The sequence below is a fragment of the Cinclus cinclus genome, chromosome 17 (assembly GCF_963662255.1).
Source record: "Cinclus cinclus chromosome 17, bCinCin1.1, whole genome shotgun sequence".
Lineage (NCBI taxonomy): Eukaryota > Metazoa > Chordata > Aves > Passeriformes > Cinclidae > Cinclus > Cinclus cinclus.
In genome coordinates this window covers 12,367,192-12,390,864 of record NC_085062.1, presented here as the reverse complement: position 1 = coordinate 12,390,864, position 23,673 = coordinate 12,367,192, and the positions used below count along the sequence as shown (strand labels likewise).

The window sequence follows — 23,673 nt, the reverse complement described above, 5'->3', positions numbered from 1 at the left end:
ACTTGTGCTCATTCCCACTCCTATCCTGCTGTCACCTCCCCTTGATCCAAGCCCTGTCTCATCCCAACTCTCTGTGTGAGGGGCTGGAAGCTGTTGGTCCTGCGGCAACCTCGGGAGAGGGGTAACAGTGGTTTTGGGGTGTGCTGGAGACTTTCTGGGATGAAAGCAGGCTCCAAATCCCCAGGAGAACCTGTCAGGAGGTGTAGGACTCCAGGAACTCATCCCACATGGAGTGATGGCCTTGCTGAGGTCAGCGCTGAGGATTTCCTGTCCGTGTCCTGTGGAGGGGAGTGTGGTGGAGCCATCCCAGTGGGATGCTCCTTCCCAGCATCCTGGTGCCACTGGAGCAACTCAGCTGGGGCTAGATGAAGGGTTTGGAGGTTTTTTGGGAGATGCCATCCTGGCGGGATGCTCTTTCCCAGAATCCCGGTGCCACTGGCGTAGCCTGGCTGGGGCTGGATGAAAGGTCTGGAGGTGGTCAGGGGGATGTTATCCTACAAATGCTCACAGGGAAGCACCTCTCCATCCCCTGTGGATCACTCAGTGCCAGCCACAGGGAGCCCTGGCATTGCCATCCCTAAAACACCCCCAAACAGAGAGCTTGGCATATTCCAGCCAAGGACATGCCTGCCGACACTCTGGTTGTTTTTTACCTCAAACCCAGGGTAATTCCCACAAGGGGAGTGAATCCCGGGCCAGATTCCCGATACCAGGCCTGGACTGGCTCGTTGTCCTGGGTTGCCACCAGCATCAGAGGGAGCAGAGCTTGGCCCTGAGTCCCCAAGTCACAGAGTCTCTGTGTCCCTGAGTCCCTGCTGCCACCACCATGTCCCAAGGACGTGACACAGATTCTGAGGCCTCGCTCGGCACCTCTTCCCTTGCCATTGGTGGCAGCAGAGCTGGGCCGGGCAGTGCCATGGCACAGGGAGTGGTGACCTGGGATGTGGCATTGGGAGGCCACTGGAGACAGTGCCCAGCCCTTGTGTCAGCACAACCCTGGAATAAAACTGGAGAATCTATGTTTTTTTGGTTAATCTTCATAGGCCAAACCTTGGTATTGCTGGATTAATTGAAGTTTTCCCCTTTTTTTTATTTTTTTTTATTTTAAGCCACCTTAAGATAGACATGAGCTCCCATCCTTCTGCATCCTGATGTGCAGTGTTTTTGGGATGGGTACCATGACTCTAGCCTGGTTCCAGTGGTAGTCCTTGGAACTGGGAGGTTTTATGGGTCTTGCTTATGCCTTGGGACAGGTTCCAGAGGGAACCAAGGCAGCAGCTGGGATAAAACACCTGGAGTGGGATTTGGGACTGGTTTGCTTCCTATGGGCCAGCATCCAGAAGGAGCTGAGTGTTCATCCCTCAAGTCCTGCCTGGGCTGGGGTATTTTATCCCTGCCCAAATGTGGTAGTTGGGTTTTATGGCTCTAAATTTGGGCTTGGGGTGTAAATATAAACAGGGGGTGCTGCGTTAGGTGGAATTTGGAAACAGCAGAAGGAAAATGTGGTTGGAGCTAGGCAATATCCCGCAGCATCATTCTGTCTATGGGGTTAAACCCCATCCCAATGTCAAAATGTGGGTCAGGGCTCCCAGTAGCTGGTGGATGGCTCCAAGGATAACCCCAGGATCAACACTTCCCTCTCCCTGGGCTGCCATGCTCCTGCCAGGAACATGGAACTCTCCCAGTATACTTTCAGCTGCTGTGTGGTCAGGATGGGAAGAGGCTCTGAGGGAAGAGCTGTGGCCATTCCCAAACATCCACAGGCTGTGGAGATGCTGTTCCAGCACTGGGATTTGGCCAGGGAAGTGGTTGGCTGCCCCTGGATCCCTGAAAGTGTCCAAGGCCAGGTTAGAAGGGGTTTGGAGCAACCTGGGATAGTGGAAGGTATCTCTGCCCATGGGGTGGAGCTGGATGAGCTTTAAACTCCTTCCAACCCAAACTATTCCATGATTTTATGATTTTCACTGCCTGAACGTGTGGGTTCTCTGGTGTTTCATACCACGGGTGAACACAGTGCACTTCTCCCAGAGCTGGATCCTCCCAGGATGCTCAGTGGAGACTTTTCAGCTCCTGTATTCCCAGCAAAATCCCTAGGGACCATTAACATGTCCCAAAATAAAGGATGCACAGAGCCAGAGACATCTCACAAACCCAACAAGACCCTGGGAGAGGGAAAATAGAACCCTGTCTGGGAGCTCCCCAGCCCCAGGCTGCTCCACGTGCCTCTGGAATAATGAGTCCCTTGGTGGGAAATGGGGGGAGAGCCGCTCCAGTCACGTTTCTTGTAATGGAGAAGGAAATTTAGGGATGCAGAAGAACCACTCACTTTATGGCATGCAGGCATTTCACACGGATGTACTGATCCAGCCGGGAGGGGATGGGAGGGGATGGGATGGGATGGGATGGGATGGGATGGGATGGGATGGGATGGGATGGGATGGGCATTCCCGACGGCTCACCGGGTGCCAGATGAATGAACTTTCCCCTCCTGCATTTTCCGCCGCCCGTCCCGGTCTCCAGGCAGGGCCGGTGCCGTCGCCAGGCCCGCTGACGTCAAGGATCCCATTCCAGGGGGAACAGCCGCCCGCTCGCTCCTTGGAGACCGGCTCGGAGTCTGCCGGGGCTGGGGGAGCAGCCGCTCGCGGCCGTGCTGGGTTTGGGATGAGCCGAGGGAAATTCCTGCTCGGCGTGATGGAAAGGGTTGGGATTGGGAAGTCCGGCTCCAGCCCTGGGTGATCCCAGCCCCTCGCCTTGCTGGGATCACCCACGGTCCTGGGGAGTGACGTGGAGTGGAACATCGCTCCTGTGCTTGCACCCGCCCCCGGGACAGCAGGGACGTTGTTTTCCAAGGAGCTGGGGGCTTCCTGGAGCTGCTGGATCCTCCAAAGAGAGGGGAATCCTCGCGGGTTCACTCCTTCATGCCAGAGCATCGCTCCTGCCTTTCCCCCGGGCACAGCTGGAGCAGGGAGAGGCGCTGGAAGGGTGGGAAAACAACCCCAGCTCCACAGGAAAAGGTTTGGATCCCCTCCAGCAGCGTCTCCAGTTGGACCAGCAGCAAATTCCAGCAGCAGGAAGAGGGGGGATCCGCGGGATTCCCACCCGCCTGCTTGTGCCCCCTGCACGCTTCCAGGTGGGGAAACTGAGGCACGGAGGAGCAGGGGCAGGTTGTGCCACCACAGGAACGTAGCATTTCCCGCATTTACTCCATCCCGGGATGATCGGGAGGCAGAGCGGCTCCGCAGCCGAGGAATGTGGCTTTCCCTGCGGGATGGGGCCGTCTCCTTTCCAGCCCCAGCAAAACAACGAGGGCTTTTGGATTTTACAGAGGGGTTTGGGGCTTCGTTTTCCCTGGCTGGAGCAAATCTATGGACCAGAGCACCTAGGGGTCCCAGTGGGTTAAAAATGTCCCCTCCTGTTACTCAAAGGCTCTGTGGGGATGAGTTCCCCTCACCTGGAGATTGAATTTCCTCCATTTTCCCCACTCTTTCCCCATTCCTAGCTCACTTCTGCATGATGGTGGTGGGGGCTGTCCTGTCCCCACCTCCATTCCCAACCCAGGACCCTGATTTTGGCACTGGTGATGCCGTGGTGGCTCAGAAATCACCTTTATTCTTTTTGGGATCCCACCTGGAGAGGCAGAATGGAGAACGGGCTGGGGGCAGCATGTGGATTTTTTAGGAATTTTTTTCCTGGTGTTTTGCTGCAGTCATGTACATGCAAGGGCATTTTCTGGGAGACAGGAGCTGCCTCTGGGCTGATCCTTAAACCTTTGATTGTCTGCTTTGGAAGCGTTTTTCCTTAAAAATCAGTCCTAGAAGTGGGTCAGGGCTCTGCAGAACTGAGGGCTACCTGCAGCCCCCCAGGTCCGGCTTTGCTATTCCTGCCTCATTTTCGGGGGTTAATTTTCAGGAATTAATCTCTGGTAGCCAGGGTGAGGATGGGGAGAAATTGCCGGGCGGGAGGACAACCCTATCCCCAGCTCCTGGCAGGGTCGTCACCCAGCTGGGGGGTGATTTTGGGGGTGATGCCAACCCCTGTGGGTGTCCCCAGTGGAAATCACAAGGGAAAGGAGCGGGAGAGATGGGAAAACTCCCAAATCCCACAGTGGGGTTCTCCCCTCGTCTGTGTATCCCAAACCATCCCGTATTTTACCCGTCTATTTTTGGGGTGTGCGGGAGCAGAGGCACAGCACCATCTAGTGCTGCCGGCGCCGGGGAATCACCCAGCTGGAAAAGCAGGAGCAGGAAATCCCAGCAGCTCCCCAGCCCTGCTCTATATTCCCGGGAAAGGAGGGCAGGCGTTCAGCAGCTTTATTTTGGGAGCTGCCAGGCTGTGGCTGGGAACGGCTTCAGCCTCGGGGTGGGAGGATTTGGGGGATTTGGGGGATGATCCGAGCAGGGATGGGGCTACAAGGGAGCAGAGAGGGGGAGATGGCTCTGGAGAGAGGAAGGAAGGAGGAAAATTTGGGTAAGTGAGGGAGGGATGAGGAGAAAATGTCACATGCCAGCCTTGGAATCTGATATTGTGGCTGGTCCCCTTGTAGGGTTTTTGTGAGGGGGGGGGGGGGTAAAAGAGGGGAGTGTGGCTTTGGAGGGATGTTTTGGGGGGGGGTCGTGGCATCAAACCTGAGTGTAAGAGAGGGCACTGTGTCCTTTAGGGGTTCCTTGGCCCTGAGGCTGGAAGTAAAACTGGGAAAAGTGTCCCGTGGGTGGCAGGACAGCTCTGGGATGGGGCAGCGTTTGTGGGGAAAGTGGTGCCTGTCTCCTTTGTCCCCCCTGTCCCTTCCCCCGGGGGCTGCCAAGGGCTGTCCACCCCCTGAACAAGACCCCGGTGCTGGGCTGGGGATGAAGGAGCTGATAAAGGGATTTTTTGGAAGGGAAATTCCTTCTTGGACACCAAAACTTGATGCTCTTGGCTGCAGGAGCTCATCATGGGGGTTTTGGGGCAGAATTTTGAGCCTTGGGATGGGGCAGAGAGCTGAGCCCCAGCTGCCCAGGGGGGATCCCATGAGGGTTTTCCCTTCTTTTCCAGAGCAAACTGGTGAAGTATTTCAGCCGGCAGCTGTCCTGCAAGAGGAAGGTGGCCCTGCAGGAGCGCAATGCCAAACTGGAGGGCTTCCCCCAGCTCCTGCACTGGTTCCGCATTGTCGACATCCGTAAGGAGGTGATGGAGGTAAGGCTGGGCATTCCCACAGGGAAAGGAAGGGGCTTTTCCCAGGGGTCTGTGGATTCTTGACCTCACCCACCAGTGAGGACATCCCACTGCTGTTCCCTGTGGGTGTCCCTCTGCAGTGGGGACATTCCCCATGTCCCCATCAGTGTCCTCCTGCCATGTCCTGGGCTTCTGCAGCTGATGGGGGTGGCACCCAAAGGCAATCCCACCTCCAGGGAAAAGAGAATTCTGTAATGCAGCTCATGGTCCTGCATGTTCCAGTCAGGGATGGGTTTTTCTGGTGCTCCCAGGTATTGAATTTGGTCTGCATATACCTAAAACTGTAGAAAAACTGGAGATAAAACTTCCGTTCCTCCAGGTTTTCTTAGAGTTTCAGGTGGAAAATGAAGGGTTTGGGTCCATGACCTAAATAAATTGGATTCTCACTGGTGTTCCCTGAGGTTTAGAGGATGCTCCAGGGTGGTTTATTCTTCCTGACTCATTCCTGAACCATTCCTGACCCATTCCTCCCTCAGGAAATCGCCCCTGGGCAGCTCAGCCTGGAGGATTTGCTGGACATGACCGATGACCAGGTCTGTGCCACTGTGGAGAAGTTTGGGGCCAACAGCGAGGAGTGTGCCCGGCTGAACGCATCCCTGTCCTGCCTCCGCAGCGTCCACAAGTCCGGTGAGTGACCTCTGTCCCTCTGTCCCCTGGGCTGGCCGGGCTGGTGGCACCATCCTGTTGTAGTGACACAGGGAGCATGGCCTTAATGCAGATGTTGGCAGAGCTCCTGCAGCCCTGGGGCTGGCTGGGAACTCCTGTCCTGCAGGGAACATCTTGGAACTGCACTGGGAATGGCCCTGAGAAAAGAATTTGGGGATGCTGGTGGATCCTGAACCCCCCCTGCCCTGGGCTGATCCCCCAGGGTGGGCAGCAGGAAAGGAGGGGGGAATTCTGTCCCTCTGCCCTGCCCAGGTGAGACTCCACCTGCAGAGCTGCCCCTGGCCCTGGGGTTCCCAGCATGAGAAGGTTGTAGAGCTTCTGGAAGAGAGAGGAGGAGATGCTCCAAGGGCTGGAGCCCCTCTGCTCTGGAGCCAGGCTGGGAGAGCTGGGGGTGTTCACCTGGAGGAGAGAAGGATCCAGGGAGAGCTCAAAGCCCTTTCCTGTGGCTAAAGGGGCTCCAGGAGAGCTGGAGAGGGACTGGAGACAAGGGCTGGAGGGACAGGACACAGGGAATGGCTTCCCACTGCCAGAGGGCAGGGCTGGATGGGATATTGGGAAGGAATTGTTCCCTGGGAGGGTGGAGAGCCCTAGGACAGAGTGCCCAGAGCAGCTGTGGCTGCCCCTGGATCCCTGGAAGTGTCCAAGGCCAGGCTGGATGGAGCTTGGAGCAGCTGGGACAGTGGAAGCTGTCCCTGACCATGGCACTGGATGAGGGCCCCTCCAAATCCAGCCCATTCCATGACTCTTACAAGGTCCCCTGACCCCCCGTGCGTGCAGCAGCTCAGTCAGGAGGCTCAGGGGAAAGCTCTGACACCCGGCAGCTCCAGCATCGCTTCCCGGCTGGCTCAGAACGGATCCCCCCATTCCCAGACCCCTTTCTCGGGAATGCCCCAGCCCCGGCGCTGTGCGGTGCGGACTGCGCGGGTCCCCGGGCGGTGGCAGCAGAGCTCCGCTGTTCCATCGCTGCACGGAGCCGCTCCGGCTGCAGCTGCGCCGGCACCGGGGCCGGAGCGGGGCCGGGGCCGCCTCTGCCCGGGGAGGGTCAGGGGCATGCGGCGGGGGCTGGGCATACAGAACACAACAGAACCTTTTGGGATGGAAAAGATCCTTTAAGAGCGAGTCCAGCCATTCCCCAGCACTGCCAAGGCTATCACTGCCCCATGTCCCCAAGTGCCACATCCACATGGCTGTTAAATCCCTACAGGGAAGGGCATCTACCCCTGCCCTGGGAAACTGTGACAGTGCTGACCAACCTTTTCATGAAGGAATTTTCCCAGTATCCAACCTGACCCTCCCCTGGCCCAGCCTGAGGCCGTTCCCTCTCCTCCTGTCCCTGATCCCTGGAGCAGAGCCCGACCCCCCCCGGCTGTCCCCTCCTGTCAGGGAGTTGTGCAGAGCCACAAGGTCCCCCCTGAGCCTCCTTTTCTCCAGGCTTTTCTCCCTTTCCCAGCTCCCTCAGCCCCTCCTGGTGCTCCAGCCCCTTCCCCAGCTCTGTTCCCTTCCCTGGACACCCTCCAGCCCCTCTGGCACAGCCCATGTCCATGGATGGCACCACAGAACCGGAGCTATGGTGCCAGCTCGGGAAGACCACTGCCAGCACAGGGGGTGCCCCTGGGGCAGCAGCAAACCCCTGTGATTAGGGGACCCCAGACCTCTCTGCCTGGCTCCTCCAGCACAGCTGCATCCCAGGGATTGGGAGGCTGGGAATGAGCCCTGCTGGGTTTTCATCTGGACTTTGCAGGTGTGGAACAGCCCTTGGGGACAGCAGGGGACAGTGCTGGTGATGTGACATGGTCAAGGAGGGGGACCAGCAGTGTCCACAGGGCGCGGAATGTCCCAGAGAGGGATCCCATCTCCTGCCTGAAGAGACCTCGGCCACATCCACCTGTTCTGGCCATTGGATCCTCTCCAGACTTCCCACGTAGGACAGAGTGACGGTGCCACCCCATGCTGGGGACAGTGGCAGGGGGGTGAGGTGGGGCTGTCTGAGCCCAGCCTGCTGTTCCCTAGGGAGCATCCCTCCACTGCAGCTTCCTAAATCCAGCTCCCTCCCCTTTTCTCTTCCACATTTCTGTGAGGTGTCCCTTCTGTTTGAGGAAGGGTGGCAGTGCTTCCCTGGAAGCCCCAGGAAGGCTCTCAGCTGGTCTTTGTTTAAACACTTCTGACTTTTAAAGGCTGCTCCAAACAAATCCCACTCTGGCTGCTCAGCCCAGGGAATTCCATGCTTTGGAAAATCCGCCTTGGCCTTTGGCTCCGCAGCTGCAGGGAAGTTTCTCTGGTCCCTCTAGAGTTTTCTGGCTGGAGGAGATAGCAGTACCGGAGGTCTGTGGGAAGCTGCTGCTCCATTTGCTCCCTAATGGGGCAGCTGATGGGGCTGCCAGCATTCCTGGTGGTTCATTGGATCCCGCAGAAGAGAGCCAGCCAGGCATGGAGTGTTTGTCTTTCCCGGCGCTCCATTTAACTCCATCCATCATCCCGGGCTTCTCTGTCCCTGCAGCATTGCTGGGATGCTGCCGTGGCCACTCCTGCTCTGCCAGAACTGGAGGATAGGGATCTTGGAAATGCCAGCTGTGGGTCCGTGTTGTGCTGGAGGTGCATTGTCCCATGGATGACACAGCCTTGGGGACAGGGGGTGACAGGCAGAGCCCTGAGGGGTGCAGGAACTCCCAGGCAGTGGAGAAGACCAAATCTCTCTGAATTTCTCGAGGATTTGGGTGCGGGAAGCTCCACCTGCAATGCCAGATGGGCTCCCTGTTCCCTGTCTCTGCCAAGCAAATGGCTGCATCCCAGGAATTCCCCCTCTTCTTATCCCCCATGGGAGAGCAGGAGCAGAGTCCCTGCCCCTCTCCTGGGAGCTGGGAACACTGGGATTTTTGGCCAGGGAATGGCAGGATGCTCCCTGGATCTCATCCTTGGGCTGAGTGTGGGTAGTGGGAGCTGATCATCCCACCCAGCCAAACTGGCTCCAGATTCCCTACGGTCCAGGCAGTGTTTTGGTGGGATGTGGGATTGGGATGGGCAGAGCAGCACTGCTGGGACCTTGGGAGTGTCCCCCTGGGCTGTTGGGGACTGAGCAGTGATGGGGTTGTGGCTTTGGGGTGAACTAAGGGGGTGCTGTGCTGCTTTTATCCATCCATCCATCCATCCATTGGATAGCAAGGATTTTGGGCACTGGCTGGCTCCATGGATCCATGGCTTCATGACAGTGAGGCTGGCAGAGCCCTAAGGAGCTGTCTGGGAGTTTCTGGGATGGGGATAGAAAAGCATCCCAGGACGGCAGTGATGCTCTCTTTGGATGCAGTGTTGGGATTTTAGATCCATTAGGATATGACATCCTCCCCACCCCCCAGGAACCCCAGATGCACCAACTGCCTCAGAAATGCCTTTTAATCTGTGTTTTAGCTGCATTTTAGCTCCTTGTGAAGCCAGAGATTGTCCTTACCCTAAAAATGTAATTAATGAACAAGTTGCATCCTCCTTAAAAGCTAAAATTCCTTGGCAGGAGCTGCAGCAGCCAATTCCGGGATGCCAAGATTTGTATTCATAAAGCAGGAATGAGGTTCAGGTTTAACCTTTCCCATCCATCTTTATTTATTGAGTCATTAATTAGAAGCCTCTAATTTCCCAGGCTGCCCCTGTCTGGGCAGGGAGCTGGAGGCTGTTCCATGGAGATGGATTTTGTCAGGATGGGCTTGGAAAAGGAGGTGCTTCCCAAGCTGAGCATCCTGGGAGGGGGCAGCAGGGAAAACCCCGGAGCATCCCATAAATCAGAGTGGCAAATCCACATTAACCACCCCCCCCTTCCCAGCTCTGTGGTGTTAACAAGGCTGGATTGGCTTTTCCTTGGATGTGGATCCTTGGGAGTGGAGTTTTGTTATTGGATTTGATCTCGGAGCAGGATTAATTTAATATTAAATCTGTGTGGAGCGGGGAGCTGTGGCTCGAGGAGTTGATGGGGTGTGACTGCTGAGGGATGTGTGGAGGTTATTAAGATTCCTACCGGGAAAAAGGAGCTGGAATGGAATTTTTATGAACCCTGGGAAGGCTCAGGGTGGCTTGGGGACAGCGCAGGATCAGGCAGGGTTGGGAGCAATGAGGGAAAAGCAGGAAAAATCCCGGTTTGGAGGGAATTCGGGAGCTGTGCTGGTGTGGTGGAGAGGAGGGAAGATTTGACCTTCCCAGTATCCCTGTGCTGCCAAGCTGGGTGATTCCGGAGTCTATTCCAGAGGCTGCTGTCCTGGGATGTGGGTGCTGGACCCGTGGGGATTCCCAAAAAACCCTGGGCATTCCAAAATCTCCAGTTGGGTCACCTGGGAGCAGCTTTTGGGAAGGGAAGGAGTGCTCAGAGCATCTCAAGGAGCAGCTGGGATGCAGGGCTGCCTCATATACCAGCTCCCATGGGAATATCCAATTATTCCCAGCCTTTTATTTGAAGGAAAACAAAACAAACCTTGATCTTTGTTGTTTGGAGCAGGTGGAATTTTTCCATCTCTGGATTCATCCCGATGCTGCCTCCTCTTCGCAGGAGTTTGTTTTCCTGTTGTTTTTTGATGGAGAAGTTTGGGAAGAGTTTCCCTGATGAAACGGAGTGGGGGGAGGGATCTGAGGGGACCCATGAAGCCAAATTCACCCAAAGGGAGCATCCACACGGACAGAAGAGGTGGCCCGTGGGACTGGAGGGCGGCTGTGACTGATACATAAAAAAAATCATATTTGGGATCGAAACAAAACAACCAATTTGTGAGGAGCAATCTGAAGACAAACAGATTTTCCCTCTGTGCCAGCTCTTCCCGAGGTTTTCCAGCTGAGAATCAGAGCTGGGAATCCGGAGGGAGCGGGATCCAGCAGCCTTTAACAGGTTTTGGAGCAAGGGGAGCTTTGGGATATTTTTGGGTTTTTTCCCCTTTTCAGTGCATTCCCAGTTTAAGCTGATCCCATCAATGCTCTCTCCCTGCCACCTTCCTGCTGGAATTTCGTTTTCCCGGCTGTTTTCAGCCTGGCCCAGGGGTTGTTTTTATTTTAAATATTATTTTATTCACATTTTTATTCAGCTGGGACAGGGGGGTCGCAGGGAGATCCTCACCCCATCTTCATTAACGAAAATCAAGCGAAGCAAAGCAGCCAATGGGAAGAGCATGATTTGCATGAGTTGAGATTTTTCTGATGTTTTAATTATTTTTTTAAAAATATTTTTATTATTCTTATTTTTAGTTTCAATTACTTCTATTTCTTCATCGTTCTAATTAATTATTTTATTTCTAAACATTTATAATTGTTATTTTAATTTTTTATTTATTCTAATCAATTTTAATTTATAACATTTTCACTTCTTCAATTTATTTGTAGTTCGTATTAATTTTAATTAATTTTAATTTATAACATTTCACTTCTTTAATTTATTTGTACTTCTTATTAATTCTAATTAATTATTTTTATTTTTTAGAGTTTTAAATTATTATGTTTATTTATTTTTTATTTTTAAAATTTCAGTTAAATAATTTTAAACATTTTAATTGTTATTTTAATTCTATTTTATTCTAATAATTAATTTTAATTCCTTAAAAATTATTATTTTATTTACTTTAATTTCTTATTATTTTTGTTTTTAAGATATTAATATTATTTTCTCTTTTTATTCTTTTGCTGATACATATTTTTCAATATTTTATAATTATTTTGGAATTATTTCTTGTTATTTTTAAAATTACAATTATTTGGGAAGTTTTACTGTTATTCTTTTTATATTTTACAATTATTTTGGCGCTTTTTTTTTATCCTTTATTTTGATGTTCTGCTCCGAGAAAATGATTCCAGCAAACTGCTCACGCCCCATCCTCCACCCCTTGACTCAAAGCTTGCTTTCAACCCAAATCTTTCATTTCCCAAGCGTTTCCTTTTCCTCTGGAGCTGGAACTGAAACATTCCCATGGAAAGGGAGACACTCCAATTACCAACGCAAGCAGGGAGTGGGAAGGTGGCGCTGGAAAATGAGATTTGGGTTTTCCTTGATGGGGGCAATCAAGGAACTAGGATCAAGGACCAAATTCCACCTGGATCTTCCCTGGGATGCTCTGAAGGTGCTGCTGGGGCTCTTTGCTCCTGGTGGCCATGGATAATTAGGAGTGGAGCCTCCGTTAATTAAAGTTCCCTCATTATACAAATGGCACAAATGGGGAGTGAGATGGGGCAGCAGCCTGGGCCAGGTGAGGGGTGTCACTGTCCCAGTGTGGCTGTTGTCATCCCAGTGCCACCATTTGGGGTGGCAGAGGGAGCTGGGGGACACGTGGGGACACCTCCAGCCCTGGCAAATCTCTTGCTTGGAGTGGTGAGGATCCACAGGGGGATCTCCAGAGCAGCTGTGGGTGTCCCATCCCTGGAAGTGTCCCAGGACAGGCTGGACAGGGCTTGGAGCAGCCTGGGCCAGTGGAAGGTGTCCCTGCCCATGGCAGGGGTGGCACTGGATGATCTGGTGGGAATTCCTGTGGTCTCAGGTCATCCGTCCCTCTGCTCTGGAGCCAGGCTGGGAGAGCTGGGGGTGTTCACCTGGAGGAGAGAAGGATCCAGGGAGAGCTCAAAGCCCCTTCCAGGGCCTGAAGGGGCTCCAGGAGAGCTGGAGAGGGACTGGGGACAAGGGCTGGAGGGACAGGACACAGGGAACGGCTTCCACTGCCAGAGGGCAGGGCTGAGTGGGATATTGGGAAGGAATTGTTCCCTGGGAGGGTGGGCAGGCCCTGGCACAGGGTGTCCAGAGCAGCTGTGGCTGCCCCTGGATCCCTGGAAGTGCCCAAGGCCAGGCTGGACAGGGCTTGGAGCAGCCTGGGACGGTGGGCGGTGTCCCTGCCCATGGCAGGGGTTGGGGCTAGGGGTGGAATGAGATGATCCTTAGGGTCTCTTTCCCCCCAAACCATTCCAAGATTCTGTAACACAGAGAAGCTCCTTGCTGGGATGCAGTGCCGAGATGGAATCAATCATGGAATCGTTTGGGTGAGAAGGGACCTTTAGGATTATCTCATCCACCGGCAAGGACACCTTCCACTAAACCAGATTTCTCCGAGCTCCACCCAACCCTTAAACACTTCCAGGGATGGGATCTTTAACACCTCCAGGGCTGAGCAGGGAATTCCCAGCTTCTGCCCCGACCACATGGCCGTGTCTCTGTGCTCTCTCCAGGCGGGAGCCTCTCCAAGCAGGACTGGACCATCCAGTGGCCGAGCACGGAGCCGGGCAAGGAGAACAGTCCCGGGTGTCCCCCGGAGCCGGGACCCTGGGGCAGGACGCACCTGAGCCCCAAGGTCCAGCCCAAGTGTGGGCAGCACCACTGCCACTCCGGCTCGTCCCACGGCCCCATGTACACCCACGTGGACCGCCTGACCGTGGAGGGTCACCCGGGGCTGTGCCCACCCCTGGAGTCCGGCCACCGCTCCCTGCCGCCGTCCCCCCGGCAGCGCCACGCCGCGCACACCCCCCCGCGCACCCCCAACATCGTCACCACCATGACCCCGCCGGGGACCCCTCCCGTGCGCCGCAGGAACAAACTGAAGCCCCCCGGGACTCCCCCGCCCTCGTCGCGGAAGCTGATCCACCTCATCCCGGGATTCACGGCGCTGCACCGGAGCAAATCCCACGAGTTCCAGCTGGGGCACCGCGTGGATGAAGCGCACACCCCCAAGTAAGTGGTGCCCCGGGTGCTGGTGCTTGCTGGGGGGGATGGATCTCACCCCAGCGCCTTGGGAAAAGTACATTTATCCCTAAATGTCGGTGTCTTGTTCGGAGGTTTCGTGTGGAAACTCCTTTTTGCAGCGCCTTGCAGCGGCGATGTTGTGGGATGGTGTCGGTTCTGCTCCCCCGGCATCTCATTTTGGGGTGGATGGCGAGCACCCAGGGGCTCCAGGATTGTTGGCAAATCCCCCCGGCACGCGGGAATGTGGGACTGGGGAGGGCTGGATTTTCCAGCTGCTGCACGGGAATGGGCGCGAGAGCTGCGCGGCGGAGTGAGGGCACGCTGGAGACAGATGGGAATAATCACCTTCCAGCTGAGAAGTGGATACAGGGATTTATAAATCCTCGTGGAGAAGACAGTTTATGTACCGGAGACCCCCCGGGATCTTTCCCATCCCTGGCGCTGTTCGGAGCGCGCTCTCCGGGCTCTGCCGCATCCCCTCTGCTCCTGCTCTGCGGCTCCGGTGCCGGCAGAGGCTGCTGCTGCGCAGGGAAAGGATTCCCTGGCATCACCACATTCCCTCTCCATCCCTTTCCACCCCCTTTCGGTGGCCCTGCTCGGAAAACCTTTCTTCTGCCGTGGCGTGGGGTGGCAGAGGGGAGTGGTGGCCACTTTGGGACATCACCTCCTCTCCCTGAGGGTGTTTTGGGATGGAGCTGGTCCATGCTGACTCCCAAAACAGGATCCCAGGACAATCTGCTCTTTTTGTCCCCAAATTTGGGGTTCTCGAGGGTAAAAAGGCCTTGCCAGAATCCTGGGAAGAGTCACCTGAGGACTGTATAGGGAGCACGGATGCCCCGGCACAGCACAGACCCTCCAGCCTGTCCGTGATGTTTGGGCAGCTCCAGCTGGGACATGGCAAGGGTTAAATCCAGGGAGGTGCTCCCGGTGCCTGACCTGGAGCTCCTCTCCTTGGGGCAGAGGGAACCAGAGTGGGTTTAGAGGTGGCAGATGAGTCTGGTGGCCTCAGCAAGGCGGTGTCACTTGTCCCCTGGGCACGAGGTGAAGTGAGTGATCATCCACCCTCCTTTTCCTCTGAGCTGGGAATTTTTGGTCTCCAAAGGCTTTTAGCTTTTGGAAACAAAGCGATTTCAGCTAGAAAATGCCTCCTGGAAGGCCAACCTCCCTCTCATGCTTAGGCACTGGGAAAAAGTGTTTGCTTTGTTGGGTCCCCAGGAGCACCCCCGTGTCCCCAGGGAACATCCCTGCATTCCCAGGGAGCAGCCTCTCCCTTCTCCTGCTTTTGTCTGCATTCCAGCCCCCAATCCATGCTCTGCCCTCAGCTGGAGAAGGTCTCACCGAGGGCAGAACTTCCCCTGTTTGGTCATTGGATATTTCCTCATGATCTTGAGTGGAAATTGCCCAGCACCACTGGGGAGGGAGCACTGGAGACACTGGGAAAACTGGATGCAGTCAGGCAAAGCTCAAAGGAATCCAGGTTTGGGCTGGAAAGGACCTTAAATCTCAACTCATTCCAAGGTAAGGGACACTTTCCAGCCCTCATGGTCACCCTGACATGGAGCTGAGGCCAGGTTTGGACACCAGCAAATCGTCTGGCCACTGATTCCCCAATGTGGAGATGGGATGGAAATATCACACAAACACAGTGATGTCCCCTCTGCCTTCATTGCTCTCCACCTTCCCGACACAGGGTTCCCAGAGAAGCTGTTGCTACCCCTGGATCCATCCCTGGAATGTCCAAGGCCAGGTTGGAGCAGCCTGGGATAGTGGAAGAGCTTTAATGTCCCTTCCAACCCAACCCATTCCATGATTCCTCTGCCTGACTGCAGCTAGTTTTCCCAGTGCCTCCAGTGCTCTCTTCCCAGTGGTGCTGGGCAATTTCAATTCCTGATTAGGGAATTAATCAAGGAAAGAGCCAATATTGACAGGGTCCCATTGTGCTCCAGGGGCTGCTGTGCCGGGTTGGATCCGGATTCCTGCAAACCTCTTGGAGAAGCAGGGAAGTTCATTTTCTCTAATGGCACTTAATGATTTTGCAGCAGACAACCACTAAATCCTGCCTGCTAATCCCATTAGCGGTTCGGGATTGTAATTAGTGCATTAAAGAGGCAGCTTCTTCTTTTTTCCCTCTTTTTTTCCAGCACAGCCCTGCTGGAGTGGGAGCTGTTTATTAGCCTGGATGAGGTGGAAAATGCCTGGCACAGATAAAAAGTGGATTAAAATTGAAATATTTTCAGGCCTTTCTCAGCTAATTGTTATTTTATGACTGTGGCCATGGAATTTGATGATGGGGTTTTTTCAATGTCACAGTTCCATGACGTCCCTGAAGTCTGAGCCCTCTGTGCTTCTTGCAGGAGAGAGCTCATCCCTGGAAGAGAATTTGGAGCCTTCCCTGATCAACCCCTTCTGGTTTTAGTTGTGCACATGGACTCTTGGGCTGCTTTGGATTGGTGCTTTCTGCTCCCCATGTCCTGTTCCAGCATGGAAGGAGTGGCTGGACATGGGGATCTGACAGTTTGAGGCCAGTCCTGGGGATCCCAAGTGCTGGGTGGGATCTCCTGGAGTGATTTGGGGTAGAGATTTAACCCCATCCTGCCTGTTCTCTGCAAGGACCCTTCAGAGACCCTCCCAAGAGAGAGGTTGGTGTCTCTCAGGCTGATTTATGGAATGGTTTGGGTGGGAAGGGATATTAGGGACCATCTTGTTCCACCCTTGGCCCACGGGCAGGGACACCTTCCACCATCCCAGGCTGCTCCAAGCCCTGTCCAGCCTGGCCTTGGACACTTCCAGGGATCCAGGGGCAGCCACAGCTGCTCTGGGTACTCTGTCCCAGGGCCTGCCCACCCTCCCAGGGAACAATTCCTTCCCAATATCCCATCCAGCCCTGCCCTCTGGCAGTGTGAAGCCACTCCCTGTGTCCTGTCCCTTGTCCAAAGTCCCTTTATCTCCCCCCCCCCAGCTCAGCATAGGGTGAAATGGGCTCTGGGGAGCCAGGGGTGACTTTGGCAGAAAGAGAAATCTCTCTCCCCGTGAGCTCTGGGTAGGGATTGATGGAGTGGAGCCCTCAGGGTTCTCTGGGGCTGCTCCCCCTGGATTTTTCCACCTAGGCACAGACAGAAAATAAACCAGCACATTTATTTGTGACAGCAGCAGCAGTGACCGGGTCCCCACCAGAGCAAGGCCACCGTGTACTGCTTGATTCCTGATGACAGCTCATAAACTCCTTTGAATATTGTGCTTCAGATCTTATTCCCAGCATTTAATCCATCATTTCTGTGTACCAAGTCCTTCTGAGGCAGGAGTTAAGTTTTGTTGGTCTTTTTTTGGCACTCCCAGTCTCTAATATTCCTGCCTGGTGTCTCCAGCTGTTGACCGTGACTCCAAGGTATGGAACATTACTCCTGAAAAGATCCCCTGGCTTCCATGAATTCACAACCCATAAACATCTCAGGAATGGTCCTGAAACAGAAACCAAACATTGAGAGTGGCTGATAATATAATGCCCATTTAATTCCTCATGAATTCCACGGGCCATTGGAATCTCTCATGGATAGTTAATGATTATCCATCAACCAGGAAAGAACAAACTCTGAATGGGATGTCTTAAAAATCCATTCCTTGGGGAATAAAATTCCAGCTCGTTAAGGGCATTTGTTAACCCTTGGAGGGGGTGTCCAGTGGATCTCTGGAGGCAGGATCTGTCCTGGGGTGGGTGGTCTTTACCCTTAGACCCATCCTTTGGCCCATCCTTTGTCCTTTGACCTCTACCTAGACCCATCCTTCATCCTTGGACCCATCCTTAGAGCTGTCCATCATCTTTAGACCTGCTCTTGAACCAATCCTTCATCCTTGGACCCATCCTTAGAGCTGTCCTTCATCTTTAGACCTGCTCTTGAAACAATCCTTCATCCTTGGACCCCTCATTACACCCAGCCTTTGTCCTTTAGCTGTACTTAGACCTTTTCTATGTACTTAGACATATCCATCATCTTTGGACCCATCCTTAGACCTGTCCTTCATCTTTAGACCTGACCTTGGACTCATCCTGGGATCCCTCATTAGACCCATCCTTCATCCTTTGGCCCATACTTAGACTTTTCCTTTGTACTTAGAACCATTCTTCATATTTAGACCCATCCTTAGACCCGTCCTTCATCTTTAGACCTGTCCTTGAACCCACCTTTCATCCTTGGATCCCTCATTAGACCCATCCTTTGTTCTTTGGCCCATCCTTAGGCTGATCCTTTACCCTTTCACGCATATTTGGACCTTCCTTCATCTTTAGGCCTGTCCTTAGACCTGTCCTTGGACCTGTCCTTCACCCCTGGACCCCTCATTAGACCCTTCCTTAGGCCCATCCTTCCTCCTTGGACCCCTCATTGGACCCACCCTTCATCTTTTAGCCCATCCTTCTTACTCTGACCCATCCTTAGACCCATCCTTTGTCTTTCAGGCCTGTCCTTTGACCCATCCTTCATCTCTGGACCCCTCCTTAGACCCATCCCCTGACCCACCCTTCATCCCCTGAGCCTTGTGAAGGGGAGCTGAGCCCAAACCCTGATCAGCTTCCCAGCTGTGGCTCCTTTTGCCACACTGCAGGCTGGCCAGATCCATGAACTCTATGGCCCTCAAGGAGCATCCTCTGGAAAGCAGCTGAAGAGGGCAAATGGGAGCATGATCTGACTGGGAAGAGCCCTGAGGATGTGCTGAGTTCCAGCCTGAAGCAGCTGCTGGACAGGACAGGACATTTTTGTGATGCACCTCGGTCAGGTCTGGGTTGGGACGAGGTTCCTCCTGCTCAAGGCAGCTGGATTTTGGCTAAATTTTCCATGAATTCTCCTTATCCTGTGCTGTTGCAGTGACGTTCCAGGTGTGGATGTTTTCCCGGTGGAAAAACCTGTTGGTTCAAAGCCTTCTGAGGGTTCATTTCCTTCCCTTTTGCCCCATTGGTGCAGAGATGGTTTTTTGGTGGGATTTTTCCATACTGGGGTGAGAATTTCCTGGCTGGGTGAAATCAGAGGTGAAGTTCAGATGTGAACTGGTGATAGAGCACATCCCCATTTCCTTCTTTTCCTTTTTCCTTGTATTATTTCCAACTTTAACATTAGACACTTTCTGTCCTGGGGGGTGTTTTTCTCCATCCCACATTATAAATTCCTGAGATATTTCTGGGATATTTCTTGTGGCACTTGGCCAAGTCTAGTGCCCAGCTGGGGCCACCAAGGCAGACAGGTGAAAAACTGAATCCTAAAACCTGGGAGTAGAGGTCTTCATCACCACTCCTACCCCACCAAGCAGCCCATGCTTAGACTGTGCCTCAGATTTAATCATTTAAGCTGGTCCTAAATAGGCACTGATAGGTCATTAATTCTGCTGCTCTGCAACCTTGATAATAATGATGTTTTCCCTTGTAGCGATTCCCATCCACCTGGTGGATCGATGATTTGATGTTCCGCACGGGTGAGATTTGGGAGAGTGGTGTCAAGGCAGCTCCTCTGACATTCCCCAGCTTTGGAAAGGCAGGTGGGCTCCTGGCATTGGAGATTGATGTTTGCAGAGCAGATGGATGCAGCAGGACATTGCCAATATATGGAAATAATCCATATGGAGTGTCTTCCCAAGGTGGGCACTGACACCTGGGCTGTGCCAGCCCTGGGGTGGCAGCAGGAGCAGGGCAGTGCCCGTTCCCTGTGCTGGCACTGCTGGGGCACCTCCAGTGCTGGGGCAGCTCTGGGCCCCTCCTGACCAGAGAGACCTGGAGGGGCTGGAGGGTGTCCAGGGAAGGGAACAGAGCTGGGGAAGGGGCTGGAGCACCAGGAGGGGCTGAGGGAGCTGGGAAAATGAGAAAAGCCTGGAGAAAAGGAGGCTCAGGGGGGACCTTGTGGCTCTGCACAACTCCCTGACAGGAGGGGACAGCCGGGAGGGTCGGGCTCTGCTCCAGGGAACAGGGACAGGAGGAGAGGGAACGGCCTCAGGCTGGGCCAGGGGAGGGTCAGGTTGGAATCTGGGGAAAACTCCTTCCCTGAAATGGTGGTCAGGCACTGGCACAGCTTCCCAGGGCAGTGGCAGAGTCCCCATCCCTGGAGAGATTTAAAAACTGTGTGGATGTGGCACTTGTGGACATGGGTGGATTCCATGATTTCAAAGTTCTTTTCCAACTTAAAGGATCGCACGGTTCCATGATCTCCACGCTGTGTTATTTATCGTGAAAACAGAACCCCCAGCTTGGAAATTCTGCCAGGGGGAGAGTGTGGAAGGGCAGGAATTTGGAGAGCAAAACGAGCAGCATGTCTCCCTGTGCTTCCAAATCATCCCCCTGATTAATCTCGCTGCCACTGCCGGTGAGCCAGGGCTGAATGTGCCCAGCTCCCTCAAAGAATGGTTTGCACACCGTGAGGTGACAGTGATGAGTGGCCTCCGTACCAACCTGGCTCGGTACAGGAATTATCCCACTGCTCTGGGCTGTGACGCTCCTTAGGAGTGTCATTAATGTTAATTAGGGCCCTGCTATTCCATCCAGAGGCGCTGGAGCTTTACGGTGCTCAGAGGAGAAACTTCTCACCGTGTCCTTTAATGAGGAGTTGAGGGTCCTTTCAAAGCCAGACGGGCGTGAGGATGAATTTAGATAAGGACTGACATCCTGGGAGAGGTGGCACCGCATTCCTGGTGCCTGGTGTGCTGCCTCCATGCTGCCCAGCTGGGAGAGGGAGGGCAGGAGGGGGCAGGGGCAGGGTCTGGGGGGGTGGCCAGGAGAGGGGTGACCCCCGTTGGTCTTGGCAGAGCCAGAACTCTTCCCAACTATGTGTTCCAGCTGGGGCTGTGCAGAAAAGTCAAGAAGCAGCTCCCCTGTTCATGTCCTTGTGGTTCAAGAGGTCGGTGGGAGCATCTCCTCTCCCTCCTGCCATCCCACCCCTGACCTGCTGTGGTGGCCCAAGCATGTGCTGGGTTGGCCAAGCACTCCAGGGGATTCCTTGGCAATAATGGGATGAAAACCAAAAGCAGGGAGTGCTCCTCAAAGTCCAGAGGAGCCCACAGAGATGTTCCCATCTGGAGCTCCTTGGCTCTGGAGCCAGGCTGGGAGAGCTGGGGGTGTTCACCTGGAGAAGAGAAGGATCCAGGGAGAGCTCAGAGCCCCTGCCAGGGCCTAAAGGGGCTCCAGGAGAGCTGGAGAGGGACTGGGGACAAGGGCTGGAGGGACAGGACATAGGGAACGGCATCCCACTGCCAGAGGGCAGGGCTGGGTGGGATATTGAGAAGGAATTGTTCCCTGGGAGGGTGGGCAGGCCCTGGCACAGGGTGCCCAGAGCAGCTGTGGCTGCCCCTGGATCCCTGGGAGTGTCCAAGGCCAGGCTGGATGGAGCTTGGAGCAGCCTGGGATGGTGGAACTGGATGAGTTTTAAGGTCCCTTCCATCCTAAACCATTCCATGATTGTCCAGTTTGGTGGCAGATCTGCCCCACCTGGCTGCAGTTGTGTTGTCTGAAGATGCTTTAGGGTGCCCCAGGGGTTGAATCTCTGTGGAAGCTTCTCCATCTAAAGGAGACTCAACCCCACCAGCCCTGGCTGGCCCCAACTCGCCCTCGCTGCCCTTGTGTGGCCCTCAAAGACACGTAACGGTGGCAACCAAGAAAACAGAAGGGGCTTAATGAGAAACAGCTCCAGCTCCAGGATCCTGGCAATTACCTCTTCCAGCTCCTTCCCGCCTGTGTCTGCTCCCAGTGCTGCTCCTGCAGCCCCCTCTCCAGTCCCAGGGGATGGGGGGAACCTGTTTGGCTCGAACTCCCTTCAAAGAATTTCCCAGCTTTATAATTTGCTGCTGTAATAAAAAAGTTCCACTTTGTGCTTGGAAAAGTGAATAATAGATCAGTCAGACTCGAGCCTGGAAATTCAGGCATCCGGGGAAGTGGGGACAGGCACTTGGATAAATATTTAACTGCCGAGGCTTTGATATGAAGGAGCTGCTTTTCCTCTGACCGGGGAAGAGAGGGTTTGTTGCCTCTTTATGGGAATGAGGAGGATAAATGGAACATCTGGAGGATATTCTGTGTTTATTTCTTTATCTCAACCCCAGCATTGTGTGCAGCTTGTTCAGGTCTGGGTGGAGAATGAAGAAATTTCAGCTCTTCAAGCAGGTTCAAAAACTGCCTTGAATCCTGGAAATCTTAAAGAAGCTGGTGCCATCCTTGCTGTGCAGGGATTTGGGATGTGGAATGGTGTTGGGTATGGGAGCTGTGTGTTTATTCCAGTGTCAAAAGTGACCTGGTGCCTCCTTTCCTGGCTGAGATGGCTCCAGCTGTGCTGGTTTTGATCCCAAATCCCTAAGGCTGTTCAGGAATGCTCAGGGATTTTTTTTTGTTGTTGTTGTTTTTTTTTTTTAAGTGGTTTATTTGGGAATCCTTGAAGAAAAAGGTTGGATTTTGCCATTTATGTGCCAATATGGGAACTGGAAGGGAGAAGTGGCAGACGTTCTAGAGAGTGGCTTTGGTAAAGGCAAGGAGGGACAGGACACAGGGAATGACTTCCCACTGCCAGAGGGCAGGGCTGGATGGGATATTGGGAAGGAATTGTTCCCTGGGAGGGTGGGCAGGCCCTGGCACAGGGTGCCCAGAGCAGCTGTGGCTGCCCCTGGATCCCTGGAAGTGTCCAAGGCCAGGTTGGAGCACCCTGGGATAGTGGGAGGTGTCCCTGCCATGGCAGGGTTGGATAAAATGATCTTCAAGTTCCCACCAAATCATTACTGAATGAAAAAAATACCAGAGAGAATCTGAGGGTTTTCTTCATTATTTTTTTTCCCTTCCAATGGATGCTGCTGGAGCTGCCTGCCCACGGTGGAGGGGGCAGCACTTCACCTGCTCCTTGCTCTGATTCAATCGGGAATATTGTGAAATTAAACCACTCCAAAAGCCATAAATCTTCGGGGCTGAATCCTGGCCGAGGCCACATGCTCCCGGCCAAGCAGCAGCGACCTTTAATCCTTTGCTGTTGAAATACCGATGAGAGGATTTTTTCTTATTTCTCCCACTCTATTTCCCTTCCTTTCGAGTGACGCTTAGTGGAAATTGGAGTGTGCTGGTGAGGAGCAAAGTGGTGAATAAAACATCACCTGGCTCTTGCGGCTGCAGGGGCAGCTCCTGCCTTGTGGTTAAATTTTAAATTAAACCCGTTTTAATTTTTTTTTTTAAATGGTAATAAGAAAGAAAGTGACAACAAATGCCTGCAGAGCAGGTTGTTACTTACTCAATTTCCAGGTTTTTTTAAGAGCTGGGAATGGAGGATGAGCACTGCCAGGGGCTGGGAAACTGTTGGGGTGTTTCCTTTGGAATGCTTTTTTGGGGATGAGCCATATTTCAGAAGCATCACAGCCCTGTGAACATGGGATTTTTTCTCCCTGTAACATACAGAACCCACCGTGTCCATCCTCATATCCCAGCTTCTCCCAGCACATCTTGCTCTTTCAGCCACCAAATCACCCCGGGACATCCCACTAGGGCAAATCCGCGTCCTCACCGGGCTCCTTTCTGTGGAAATCCTATAAAATCCACACTCTCCCCACATCGCACGCCGGTGTCAATGCCCTGAAAGGAGTGACGGGCCCTTTGTCCCGGTGTCTGCTCCTGTTTTTCAGCGCCTGTTGAAACCCTCTATTTTTCCCCCACAAAGCGTTTGACTGATCCCACGGAGCAGGCGGGGATGGGCCATTCAGGCGGGATTGACACCTCAAGGGATTTGCATTAAACGCTTCAAACTCGCTCGGCTTTTTTTATTATTATTATTATTTTATTTTTTTATCCATCATTATATATTTAGCGAATTCCTGCATGCAATTACGGCCCTAATCGTTGGCATTCACTTAGCGGAGAAGGAATCGCTCCCGGTGAGCGGCACTGATTTTCCCGAGCATCCCTCGGCAGGAATTAGCCCCGGTGCTCCACGAACTTTGCCTTGGGGGGTTGGTTTGGGCACTCCCGATCTAGGGATAATCGGGATAAAGGAGGAAAATGAGGAATTCTGGATCTGCAGACGGTTAGCGGGTGGGGAGAGGTGAAGGAAAGGGGGATACTGGGGGTACTGGTGCGGGCTCACCAAGTGCCAAGGGCTGAGATGCGGGATTTTGGG

General features: G+C 53.8%; 1 protein-coding gene across 1 annotated transcript in view; it reads left to right on the top strand.

The window, feature by feature from the left end:
- Window positions 1–23,673, top strand: part of KSR2 (kinase suppressor of ras 2) — a 75,233-nt gene that overhangs the window by 1,390 nt on the left and 50,170 nt on the right. The window contains exons 2-4 of the mRNA XM_062504230.1: window positions 5,032–5,172; window positions 5,688–5,838; window positions 13,048–13,546. Coding sequence (XP_062360214.1) covers window positions 5,032–5,172; window positions 5,688–5,838; window positions 13,048–13,546 — 791 coding nt within the window. The remainder of the gene's footprint in view (window positions 1–5,031; window positions 5,173–5,687; window positions 5,839–13,047; window positions 13,547–23,673) is intronic.